At 36.2% G+C, this 12,261-nt stretch overlaps 1 protein-coding gene across 3 annotated transcripts in view; it reads left to right on the plus strand.

Annotated features, from left to right (window-relative positions):
• Positions 1 to 12,261, plus strand: part of trim37.L (tripartite motif containing 37 L homeolog) — a 49,639-nt gene that overhangs the window by 19,938 nt on the left and 17,440 nt on the right. For 2 of the 3 annotated variants that reach the window (XR_005965462.1, XM_018246898.2), the window contains exons 11-16: positions 209 to 290; positions 737 to 813; positions 1,692 to 1,871; positions 8,652 to 8,766; positions 10,469 to 10,663; positions 11,941 to 12,080. Coding sequence is in view for 2 of the 3 variants with exons in the window: in XM_018246898.2 (XP_018102387.1) it covers positions 209 to 290; positions 737 to 813; positions 1,692 to 1,871; positions 8,652 to 8,766; positions 10,469 to 10,663; positions 11,941 to 12,080 (789 nt within the window). In the remaining variant the exon portion in view is untranslated. The remainder of the gene's footprint in view (positions 1 to 208; positions 291 to 736; positions 814 to 1,691; positions 1,872 to 8,651; positions 8,767 to 10,468; positions 10,664 to 11,940; positions 12,081 to 12,261) is intronic. The other variant, XM_018246900.2, reaches the window with a different exon arrangement.

The raw sequence follows: 12,261 nt of genomic DNA on the forward strand, positions 1-12,261 counted from the left end.
TAGCATATACTATATAACTTCTCAGTTTCAACATTTGATATAATGTCTTTGCACTTTCAATTTAATATAGGGTTTAAATAATTTGCAAATCATTGCGTGCTCTTTATATTTTACATAGTGTCCCATTTTTTTGTAAACAAGGTTGTATAATTCCCTTGCACCAGATTATAAACCATGCTAATCAACTTTTTAAAAACAACTTTCTCAGCACTTTACGCCAACGAGCTGACCCAGTTTATAGCCCACCTCTGCAAGTTTCTGGTCTTTGCTGGAGATTAAAGGTCTATCCGGTAAGTTATCGACTCCTATTGCATTGCAATATTCCACTATATATACTGTATAGTTTGGACTCTGGGTTCTGCTATCCATTTTTTGTATTTATAATATATTGCATAGGCTTCAACACATCCTTTGGTGCCTGAGTTTGTAAAAGAAGGATTGTATGGTTATACCTATGTTTGTTCTGCTGATAAGCCCTTTCCCTATAGCACATCAGAAAACATTTCCGCTTTGGTTTTGATCCCCATGAGCATTTATGCCATAAGCCATTTAGTAATATGAGCCGCACCCTAGCATTTGGCCTTCTCCAGTGATGTGTGTCATCTACCCAAATGCTGTCAATATATGCCAAAAATGAATAAACATGAACTTACATTTAAGCTATTATGTGGAAGTGAAGCTACCTTTTTAAATCCTGCAGTGTAAAAGTAATATATTTAATGTTCTTAATTTGAAGGATGGGAATGGAGTGGTGCGAGGCTACTACCTGTCTGTTTTCTTAGAGCTTTCTGCTGGTCTTCCCGAAACCTCAAAGTAAGTTCCTAGCAAACAGTATGTATACAAATCTAGGATTTCTACTGCTGTCTGTGCAAAGTAGTTATCTGCTATATCCTCTATGTTATCACCATTTTTGCTGCAACTGTGTGTGTCAGTTAGTTGTTGGACTTTCCTTCCTACCTCAAGAAACGGGAACTTAAGCCTGTTATGGAATCAACTTGCTTAAACCGTCTTTCAGTTGAATGTCATGTTCCGTGAGCTACTTGACGCTGAGAAAGTTTAGCCTTGATCATTCATTAACCATTGTTAAATACAGCAGTGCACATATTGGCTGTGGTGCAATGTACCACATATTGCTCGGTTCGCCTAGACTTTTAAGAATGTTTATGATGATATACTTGAAATGTCCTTTCACTGGTCTCAATGCTGCCTCAGTTTATGGGCAAGCATTTTAATCCTATCTGCAATTTTCCCCCCCTTTTATAGATTTTGTACTATTAGTTATGGTATGTACCACTCCATTTAATATGAGATATTCTTACCTGTAGTTCAGAATGTATGGTTTACAGCTTGGATACCTGCCGTACTGGATAAACCGTTTTAAAATTAAATCTCACTCAAAGGTTTGCTTGCTGGCAAGTACAGAAAAAGTTTACTGCCTGTCACAACTTCCGTGTTTTTCAGTCAAAGTCCGCTTCCTTTTCAGTGTTTGCTACTTGTCTTGACTAGTGACAAGATTCTTTGTCTTTAAAACAGTTCTTTAAGTTCTCATAAGCCCTAAAACATCAGAAACTGTAATTAGTTTTTTTTTTATTTATTATTATTATTTTGTCAGAGAACAGTGCATGCTTTTAAAGATAATGCCTGTACATTTGAAACTTGTGCCCGAGTGAAGATTTATTCCCATTTTTAAGGTATGAATATCGTGTGGAAATGGTCCACCAGTCTTCTAATGACCCTGCCAAGAATATAATTCGAGAATTTGCCTCTGATTTTGAGGTTGGCGAGTGCTGGGGTTACAACCGTTTTTTCCGGCTAGACTTGCTTGCTAATGAGGGCTATCTGAACAGAACAAATGATACCGTCATTCTAAGGTAACTGGTACTATATATTTTAGTGTCATCTTACTATTTCTGCTGGTGGCCAGTGGCGGCCCACTTTGCTAGTACAGGTTTGGGATCCGTTATCCAGAAACCCATTAACCAGAAAGTTCTGAATAATGCAAAGGCCCTCTCCCATAGACTTCATTTTATCCAAATAATCCACATTTTTAAAAAGTATTTCCTTCTTCTCTGTAATGATAAAACCGTACCTTGTACTCCCAACTAAGATATAATTAATCCTTATTGGCCTACTGGGTTTATTTAATGTTTAAATGATTTTCTATTAGACTTAAGGTATGAAAATCAAAATTATGGAAAGATCCTTTGATGCGGAAAACCCCAGGTCTGGAGCATTCTGGATAACAGGTCCCATACCTGTACAAAGAGAACAAAATTGCACTCTGTGAACTAACCATGCATTAACAGAGCAGAATTTGTCTAAAAAAGAAATTCAGCTTACAGGAGTGTCACCGGAGATACGGTTCTCACTTTGCCTCAAGACTGGATTGGCACTGCACATAGCCTTTTATAATATTGCTTTTGTATCTAGTGCAATGGAGTCAAACTTTTACACAGTTAGGGACTGGAGCGCTCTAACCACCCGCCGTATCATTAAAATTAAATATTGGAACGTTCTTCTACTTCGCGGTCTGCTAATACATTTAATCCAATTTTGCTCACCGCTGTTTGAAATTGGCTCGGGTGCATATGCCCCGAGCCCTCCGCTTTAAATATCCCAATAAAGTAAACTTGTGGGTCACTCACCGCTCCTGTTCAGTGGTCCGGGTGCTGCGCCCCGAACCCTCAGCATAGGGGAGACATCAAGGTACAAATCAACACTTTGGCACGCACTCCACAGGACTCCAGGTAACGGTAAAAAGGATTTTTCTTTATTACACAAACAAATATCCACCTAACGCGTTTCGTATGTTACCACACGTAATCATAGGCATTAATGACAATTACAATCACATGGTTTTAAAAAGCATTGGAAGCTTGCGTCACTTGGGACGTACTTCCTCCTTAAAAACTTCTTTAACTCTTTCAAAGCTATTGGTTGTGTTCTAAAGTTTTAATTTTCAAAAAAAGATTCTTACAAGTTATTTCCTATTCAGTCTATAATCATTTATGTTTTTCTCAACTTCACCAACATTATGTCATGTCGTTTAATATATCTCTTACAAATTTTCTCTTTAAAAGTAAGTTTGTTTCAATCAATTTATTTACTTTGTTTCAATTGCTGATCTTTCACTTTGCTATCTTATGTAGCTTTAGAATTATAAATTCCAGACCTGTTTGGTGATTTCGAAACTTTTATTAGGGCGGAGGGTTATTAATTTCGCTTTCTTTTATGTCTTTTTTTATTTTTTATTTTTTTAAATTTTTTTTAAATTATATGTATTTACGTATGGCAGCTTACATCCCATCTTACGTTTAACCCCTTGGGTTCTCGTGTATCCAATAGAAAAATCCATTTCACTTCTAGTTCTAGAAGTTTTTTCTGTTTGTTTCCCCCTCTACTTCGATTTCTTACTCTGTCTATTCCCTGAATCCGTAAGTAGGCAACGTTTCCTTGATTACATTGGGAAAAATGTCTAGATACTGTGGTGGCACTGCTTTCTGCCCCTATCTGACTTATATGTTCTCGCATTCTATTTTTTAAGGGGCGAGTGGTGCATCCTACATACTGAATGCCACAATGTGTACATGTTAACAGATACACCACATGGCTTGTATTACAGTTAATAAAACAGTTGATGTTATATTCTTTTTGCGATATTGTGCTTACAAATATTTTCGACTTATGCATTTGTACACATGTAATACATCTTGATGCTCCGCAGCAGTACGTACCCTTCGCTTCTAGCCAATTCCTACTATTTTCTTTTCTTTTAAATTCGCTTGGGGATAGCATTTGTCCCAGTGTTGGTGCTTTTCTACTTACAAACTTATACCCTTGTGTTAGTACCTCTCTCAGTTTGCTATCATTAAAAAGCATTGGTATGTGTTTATTGATAATCTGCTTTATTTGGGTAAATTGCCTACTATATGAGGTAATAAATAGTGGTTTTTCCATTTTGTGATGTTTGTTAAAATTTCTCGTTTTTAGCAGGTCCTCTCTAGTTTTTGAAATAGCTATTTTAAATGCTTTTCTAGTTCTTGCATTCGATAGCCCCTTTGTAGAAATTGATCTCTTAAGTTACAGGCTTTTCTTAAAAATTCTGCTTCTGTGCTACAGTTTCTCTTAAGCCTACAAAATTGTCCTATTGGTACCCCTCGAAATACATGTCTCGGGTGACATGAGTCTGCATGCAATAACGAATTTCCTGCACATTTTTTGCGATATACTGTGGTTTGTATCTCACAATTTTCATGGGACAATTCTAAGTCCAAAAACTGTATATTTGTGCTATTAAATGTGCCTGTTAATTTTAAATTTAAATCATTATCATTTAGTGTTTCCAGATATTTTAAATATGATTTCCCATCCCCTTTCCATACAAAAATCAAATCATCTATATAGCGTTTATAGATCATAATTGCACCCGTGTCCTCTATGTTACCTTCATATATGTGTTTCTCTTCCCACCAACCCATATAGAGGTTGGCGTATGTGGGCGCGAATTTCGCACCCATTGAGGTCCCACATATTTGAAGGTAATGTGTTTGGTCAAATTTAAAAAAATTGTGTTTTAATAAAAATTCAATTGCTTCTAGGATAAACTCTTTAGTATCCGTGTCATAATTACTGTATCTTTCTAAGTGGTATCGAATTGCATGCAGACCTTTTTCATGGGGTATGCAGGAGTAAAGACTTGTTACATCTGCAGTTGCCCAAATATAATCTGATTTCCATTGAAAGTTTTCAAAGATCTGTAGAACCTGCTTTGTATCCCTTAAGTACGAAGTAAGTCTTTTCACCAAAGGTTGTAAATACAAATCAATTAACTCCGAAAGTTTTTCGTTTAATGAGTTAATCCCTGAGTTAATCCCTGATACTATAGGTCTCCCTTTGGGCGGAAATGTTCCTTTATGGACTTTCTTTTTAGAAAAAGAAAAAGACACAGCAGCAGAAGTTGCATCTCCCGAGACTTTGGTAGTGGAGAAAGATGATAATGTACAAAATGTTATATGGAGTTTTAGGGAAGAGGTAACCATATCACACCTAGAGTCCCTAGCGAACGAAACAGAAGGACATCCAATCATTAGAAAGGGTATAAACAAACAAGATTTGGAAAAACTAAAAAAGAAATCAGAATTTTACCCAGTACACTTCAGAGGGAGTGCAGTTGAAACATTTCAGGAAGTAGTTGAACTAGAACTCACGAAATTATCAAATGAAGTTAATAACACTAAAAATATAAAGACATCGAATTTAAATAATATAGAACTCAAGGCATTACAATCTCTAAAAAAAGATGAAACTATAACAATTAAAAAAGCGGACAAAGGGGGATTAGTAGTAGTACTAAATACAGTGGATTATTTAAAAGAGGCTGAACGGCAACTAAGTGACAACACATCTTACCAGGTACTGAAGGGAGATCCTACAATGCTTTTTAAAAAAGAATTGGTAAGGATTGTAGAAAAGGGCCATAATTTAGCAATATTTGGGCAAGATATTAAATCCCTGCTAGTACCAGATAACCCAATACTACCAATATTCTATCATCTCCCCAAAGTCCATAAAGGAACATTTCCGCCCAAAGGGAGACCTATAGTATCAGGGATTAACTCATTAAACGAAAAACTTTCGGAGTTAATTGATTTGTATTTACAACCTTTGGTGAAAAGACTTACTTCGTACTTAAGGGATACAAAGCAGGTTCTACAGATCTTTGAAAACTTTCAATGGAAATCAGATTATATTTGGGCAACTGCAGATGTAACAAGTCTTTACTCCTGCATACCCCATGAAAAAGGTCTGCATGCAATTCGATACCACTTAGAAAGATACAGTAATTATGACACGGATACTAAAGAGTTTATCCTAGAAGCAATTGAATTTTTATTAAAACACAATTTTTTTAAATTTGACCAAACACATTACCTTCAAATATGTGGGACCTCAATGGGTGCGAAATTCGCGCCCACATACGCCAACCTCTATATGGGTTGGTGGGAAGAGAAACACATATATGAAGGTAACATAGAGGACACGGGTGCAATTATGATCTATAAACGCTATATAGATGATTTGATTTTTGTATGGAAAGGGGATGGGAAATCATATTTAAAATATCTGGAAACACTAAATGATAATGATTTAAATTTAAAATTAACAGGCACATTTAATAGCACAAATATACAGTTTTTGGACTTAGAATTGTCCCATGAAAATTGTGAGATACAAACCACAGTATATCGCAAAAAATGTGCAGGAAATTCGTTATTGCATGCAGACTCATGTCACCCGAGACATGTATTTCGAGGGGTACCAATAGGACAATTTTGTAGGCTTAAGAGAAACTGTAGCACAGAAGCAGAATTTTTAAGAAAAGCCTGTAACTTAAGAGATCAATTTCTACAAAGGGGCTATCGAATGCAAGAACTAGAAAAAGCATTTAAAATAGCTATTTCAAAAACTAGAGAGGACCTGCTAAAAACGAGAAATTTTAACAAACATCACAAAATGGAAAAACCACTATTTATTACCTCATATAGTAGGCAATTTACCCAAATAAAGCAGATTATCAATAAACACATACCAATGCTTTTTAATGATAGCAAACTGAGAGAGGTACTAACACAAGGGTATAAGTTTGTAAGTAGAAAAGCACCAACACTGGGACAAATGCTATCCCCAAGCGAATTTAAAAGAAAAGAAAATAGTAGGAATTGGCTAGAAGCGAAGGGTACGTACTGCTGCGGAGCATCAAGATGTATTACATGTGTACAAATGCATAAGTCGAAAATATTTGTAAGCACAATATCGCAAAAAGAATATAACATCAACTGTTTTATTAACTGTAATACAAGCCATGTGGTGTATCTGTTAACATGTACACATTGTGGCATTCAGTATGTAGGATGCACCACTCGCCCCTTAAAAAATAGAATGCGAGAACATATAAGTCAGATAGGGGCAGAAAGCAGTGCCACCACAGTATCTAGACATTTTTCCCAATGTAATCAAGGAAACGTTGCCTACTTACGGATTCAGGGAATAGACAGAGTAAGAAATCGAAGTAGAGGGGGAAACAAACAGAAAAAACTTCTAGAATTAGAAGTGAAATGGATTTTTCTATTGGATACACGAGAACCCAAGGGGTTAAACGTAAGATGGGATGTAAGCTGCCATACGTAAATACATATAATTTAAAAAAAAATTTAAAAAAATAAAAAAAGACATAAAAGAAAGCGAAATTAATAACCCTCCGCCCTAATAAAAGTTTCGAAATCACCAAACAGGTCTGGAATTTATAATTCTAAAGCTACATAAGATAGCAAAGTGAAAGATCAGCAATTGAAACAAAGTAAATAAATTGATTGAAACAAACTTACTTTTAAAGAGAAAATTTGTAAGAGATATATTAAACGACATGACATAATGTTGGTGAAGTTGAGAAAAACATAAATGATTATAGACTGAATAGGAAATAACTTGTAAGAATCTTTTTTTGAAAATTAAAACTTTAGAACACAACCAATAGCTTTGAAAGAGTTAAAGAAGTTTTTAAGGAGGAAGTACGTCCCAAGTGACGCAAGCTTCCAATGCTTTTTAAAACCATGTGATTGTAATTGTCATTAATGCCTATGATTACGTGTGGTAACATACGAAACGCGTTAGGTGGATATTTGTTTGTGTAATAAAGAAAAATCCTTTTTACCGTTACCTGGAGTCCTGTGGAGTGCGTGCCAAAGTGTTGATTTGTACCTCAATGGAGTCAAACCTCTGTATTTCTTGTGCATGTAGGCAATGCTCTGCATTGTAAATTAAAGGGATACTGTCATGGGAAAAAAAAAATGTTTCTAAATGAATCAGTTAATAGTGCTGCTCCAGTAGAATTCTGCACTGAAATCCATTTCTCAAAAGAGCAAACAGATTTTTTTGTATTCAATTTTGAAATCTGACATGGGGCTAGACATTTTGTCAATTTCCCAGCTGCCCCCAGTCATGTGACTTGTGACTGCACTTTAGGAGAGAAATTCTTTCTGGCAGGCTGCTGTTTTTCCTTCTCAGTGTAACTGAATGTGTCTCAGTGGGACATGGGTTTTTACTATTGAGGGCTGTTCTTAGATCTACCAGGCAGCTGTTATCTTGTGTTAGGGCTGCTAGGGGGAAAAGGGGAGGGGGATGATATCACTCCAACTTGCAGTACAGCAGTAAAGTGTGATTGAAGTTTATCAGAGCACAAGTCACATGACTTGGGGCAGCTGGGAATTTGACAAAATGTCTAGCCCCATGTCAGATTTCAAAATTGAATATAAAAAAAATCTGTTTGCTCTTTTGAGAAATGGATTTCAGTGCAGCATTCTGCTGGAGCAGCACTATTAAATGATTCATTTTGAAAAAATGTTTTTTTCCCATGACAGTATCCCTTTAAGTCTTGGGCATACGAAAGAGCTTTTCCTTAATGCATTTAAAGTAAAGACAAAACAAAGATATACAGAACAAGTGTTTGCAAATGACTTTATGGTTTTAAAAATTTTTTAAGCGTTAAGCTCAAAAACGAAAAAAGAAACAAAGTACATTTAAATAAATATTAATTCCGTGCACATTTTAAATGCAGTAAATGGTGTCTGCCAGGCTTTGTTTTCATTTTGCAGATTTCAGGTTCGCTCACCAACATTTTTTCAGAAGTGTCGGGACCAGCACTGGTACATTTCCCAGCTGGAAGCAGCTCAAACTAGCTACATCCAGCAAATAAACAACCTAAAGGAAGTAAGCAGGAGTAGTCTTCTACATATTTCATTATTATACAGTAATAATACCAGATGTAAATATATTTGTGTGTTCCTTTAATAAGTATGTGAAATGTTGTCACTGTGTCTCTTCATATCTTGACAGAGGCTAAAGTATTAAATATACTTGTGATTTTATTCAGTTTTCTGTGAGTTTTCTTGTTTCTTGGGATCTTGGTTTCACTTTTTTATTTTTCTAGGTTTAAGGTACTTCACCATTACCATTTAAATTATTGATCTGTTACTATTTAGCTCTTTTTGTGTTCACTTTATTATAACTGTTCTACTTCAGCAGACAGGTTGATCAAAACTGGGTTCTTTATCTTTGCATGGGGAGGGGTATCCTCATTTAACATGGATATTGTAATGTGGGCGGTGGCTGTACAAAATATGCAGTCTTTTGTAAGATTTTTATGATGCAGAATAAGCTTTAAAGGTATGTGGGAGGATAAGGATGCATTGCTTTTGCAATTATTAGCAGCTATTTGCTATCAATTTCACTTTAAGAATAAACAAGCCAGACAGTAGATAATTATAATGGTAATCAAGGATACAGATCCAAGGAGTGTCCACAAGTAACTAAGTTGAGTATCTAAACATAAAAAAGGGACTTAACCTCCAGGACTCTATCAATGAGTGAAAAATAGCATATCCAAACGGTTTAAAAAGGCAATATTTATTCACAACCATGCCCCAAATGTTGATTAAAAACAAATATAAAAACAAGGTGCAGCATGTGGGAGGAGGGATCCCTCTTTTAGGTCATTTGACCCCACCACCCGCTTTATGTAAAGCGGGTAGGAAGAACAAATGGTATGCGTGATAGCTACAGCTGTGGGACAGACCCCATGGTCTGTAAAGATGATTGCGTTTGAGTAATTAGGCACACATCTATGCCACTAGTTGTGTCCAGTAATTAGCTGTCACACAGCTGATTAAGCAATGTGCTGGGATGGTAAGTGATATTATATGCAGCGGAGCTTGGAATGTGGGCACTGCCCAAAGTATTGTAATGTTGCAGGATTATCCCAATGCCATAAGCGCTAAGTCTCTCTCAAAGAACACAACTCCAGGATGTGAGTAGGTGGCACAAAGTGAGATATATTATTATAGATCCGCAATGGGGTCTGTATATTGGAGATAGTAGTAAATAGTGTTTGGAGTCCAGGTGTAAAAGTCCAGCGACTTCCTTAGCGATTTAGCAATCGCGATCAATGTCCTCTCCACTCCCACATAACACAAATAAGTATACAGACCGTACTTCTGCAGTTTTCACCGCTGTGCGGATTTGAAGTGAGCAAATGAGATGAGATTATCGTCCGTGTTCCATATCTACCGATTCAAGGAGAATAGATGAATTTCACAGCCATGCTTAAAGTGCCTGTAAGCAAAAGATATTAGAGAGGGGCCCCTTCTCCCAACAGTGCCGCACCAGCCTCGACGACCGTTTCGCCGCCATCCGCTGCTTTGTCAATATTTGTTTTTAATCAACATTTGGGGCATGGTTGTGAATAAATATTGCCTTTTTAAACCATTTGGATTTGCTATTTTTCACTCATTGATGAGTCCTGGAGGTTAAGTCCCTTTTTTATGTTTAGATATTTGCTATCAATGCCACTGTGTGTTTTTTTTAATTTTTTTTTTTTACCACCTAATATTTAAATTTTCCTTTTGTGACTTAGAGACTTGCAATTGAGCTCTCCCGGAACCAAAAATCACGGGGTATGTCTCCTCCAGACACACATCTCAGTCCTCAAAATGATGAAAGTCCAGAATCTAGATCCAAAAAGACAGATGTTAATTTAGAGCGTATATCTTCCTTACCTACTCCAAGAGAGGCTGAGGAAGATGAAGACAAAAGCCTCAGTGTATTTAACGTAAGTCATTAAGTACTACTTGGCACATCATTTCCCGAAATCAATTGGTTTTACTATAAATAATAAACTGGTAGTTTTTTCTAGTAAATGATTGACTACATATTGTATTTTTATGTTGTTACTTCTACCTTGTGTGTAGCATTAAAAGTTCTCATTTCAGGTGACATTTGTTTGATGTTACATTTTCTGAAAAATTAGAGTACTGTAGGCCAGGGTGTGCAACAAATGAGTATTTTGGTGTGTACAACTGGAATGGAGAGTAGACCAGTATCCAGCATGGACAAGAAAAAAAACCATTAGTATAAGAAACAAACAGCTATTTATTTTATGCCTTTCCTCACTTGATCATTTAAAGAAACAATCTTTTGAAGGGTAAAGTGTCCTTGGATCTGACTTCATGGGGTTGTAAGTCCACAACTTTATTTTGATCTGGACATATAACCTGGGGTTTTGGCAAGCTGATTTTAGATGCCAGGGAAATACCCAAAATTGCTGTTGCCACCTCCCATATCTGCTGGAAGTCTTGGGGACATTTAGTTCGCAAATGCTTTAGCGTTTTATGTCTGAAAACCACAATTATCATTGCTGTTATGCATTTACCATTCAGGTAAAAGAGAGGTGGCCGTAACAACTAAGGTAAATCACACTGGATGATTTACAGGAGTATGATCTCTTAACTTGGTGTTTCTCCTGTAAGATAGTGTCACGATTACTACTGTCAGATTTGATTGCTACTTTCAGATTTGGCAGTTATCTGTATATGAAGCAGGAGAAGTTCAGGACATATATTCAGAAGCCTATAGCTTTATGAGCGCTTTCATAATTGTGTGCAAGGACTACAGATATGAAATCTAAGCGGGGACCTGGGTTTATAAAACATGTCTTCCTATTTACAGACAGTCTCTAATACCTACACAGTACTGATACAAAGAGAGACTCGAAAACAAAATATGTGAGGGGAAAAATGTAGTTTAGTAATTGGCTTAGTACTTAGTAGTAATACATAAGGAATATTTGGAATCTGTTATAAAAAAAGGGGATGTTGTAGTCACTAAATTGTCACTTAATTAGATTATTATTTTGTATTATGACAAGATTTATTGCTATTTCAACGCTATTTTGCTTTTTCTTTTGCATTTCCCTTCACATCCGTGCTGGTGGAATTTGTCAGTACTGCTTTGCCACTATAATCTATATTTACAGTTCTTACAGATGTAGATGTTTGCATTGGATGCACGAATTATCCAGTCTCCATTTAATAAATATTTCTTCATTAGCAGCAGGATTTGTCTGATGGAGACCTGGATGTGGATTTAGCTGGGGAGGATGAAGTGAACCATTTAGAGGGCAGCTGTTCTTCTGCCAGTTCTTCTGCCACCAGCATCACAGAAGAAAATGATATAGATGAAGAAACCATGTAAGTTAATATGAGTGGACAGAAATCATGGTGATCAGTGGGCTGCATCAATTGGAAGGAAACATGTTATGAAGAAACAATTATTGTTTATAACTTAACAGAATGGTTTTACAAAACATACCCATTTTTTTTCCTCTAATTAGCGGAATTGTGTAATGCATGGTCCTGATTGGTCGCAGTG

This window comes from Xenopus laevis, chromosome 2L (assembly GCF_017654675.1).
Source record: "Xenopus laevis strain J_2021 chromosome 2L, Xenopus_laevis_v10.1, whole genome shotgun sequence".
In the NCBI taxonomy this organism is placed as follows: Eukaryota; Metazoa; Chordata; class Amphibia; order Anura; family Pipidae; genus Xenopus; species Xenopus laevis.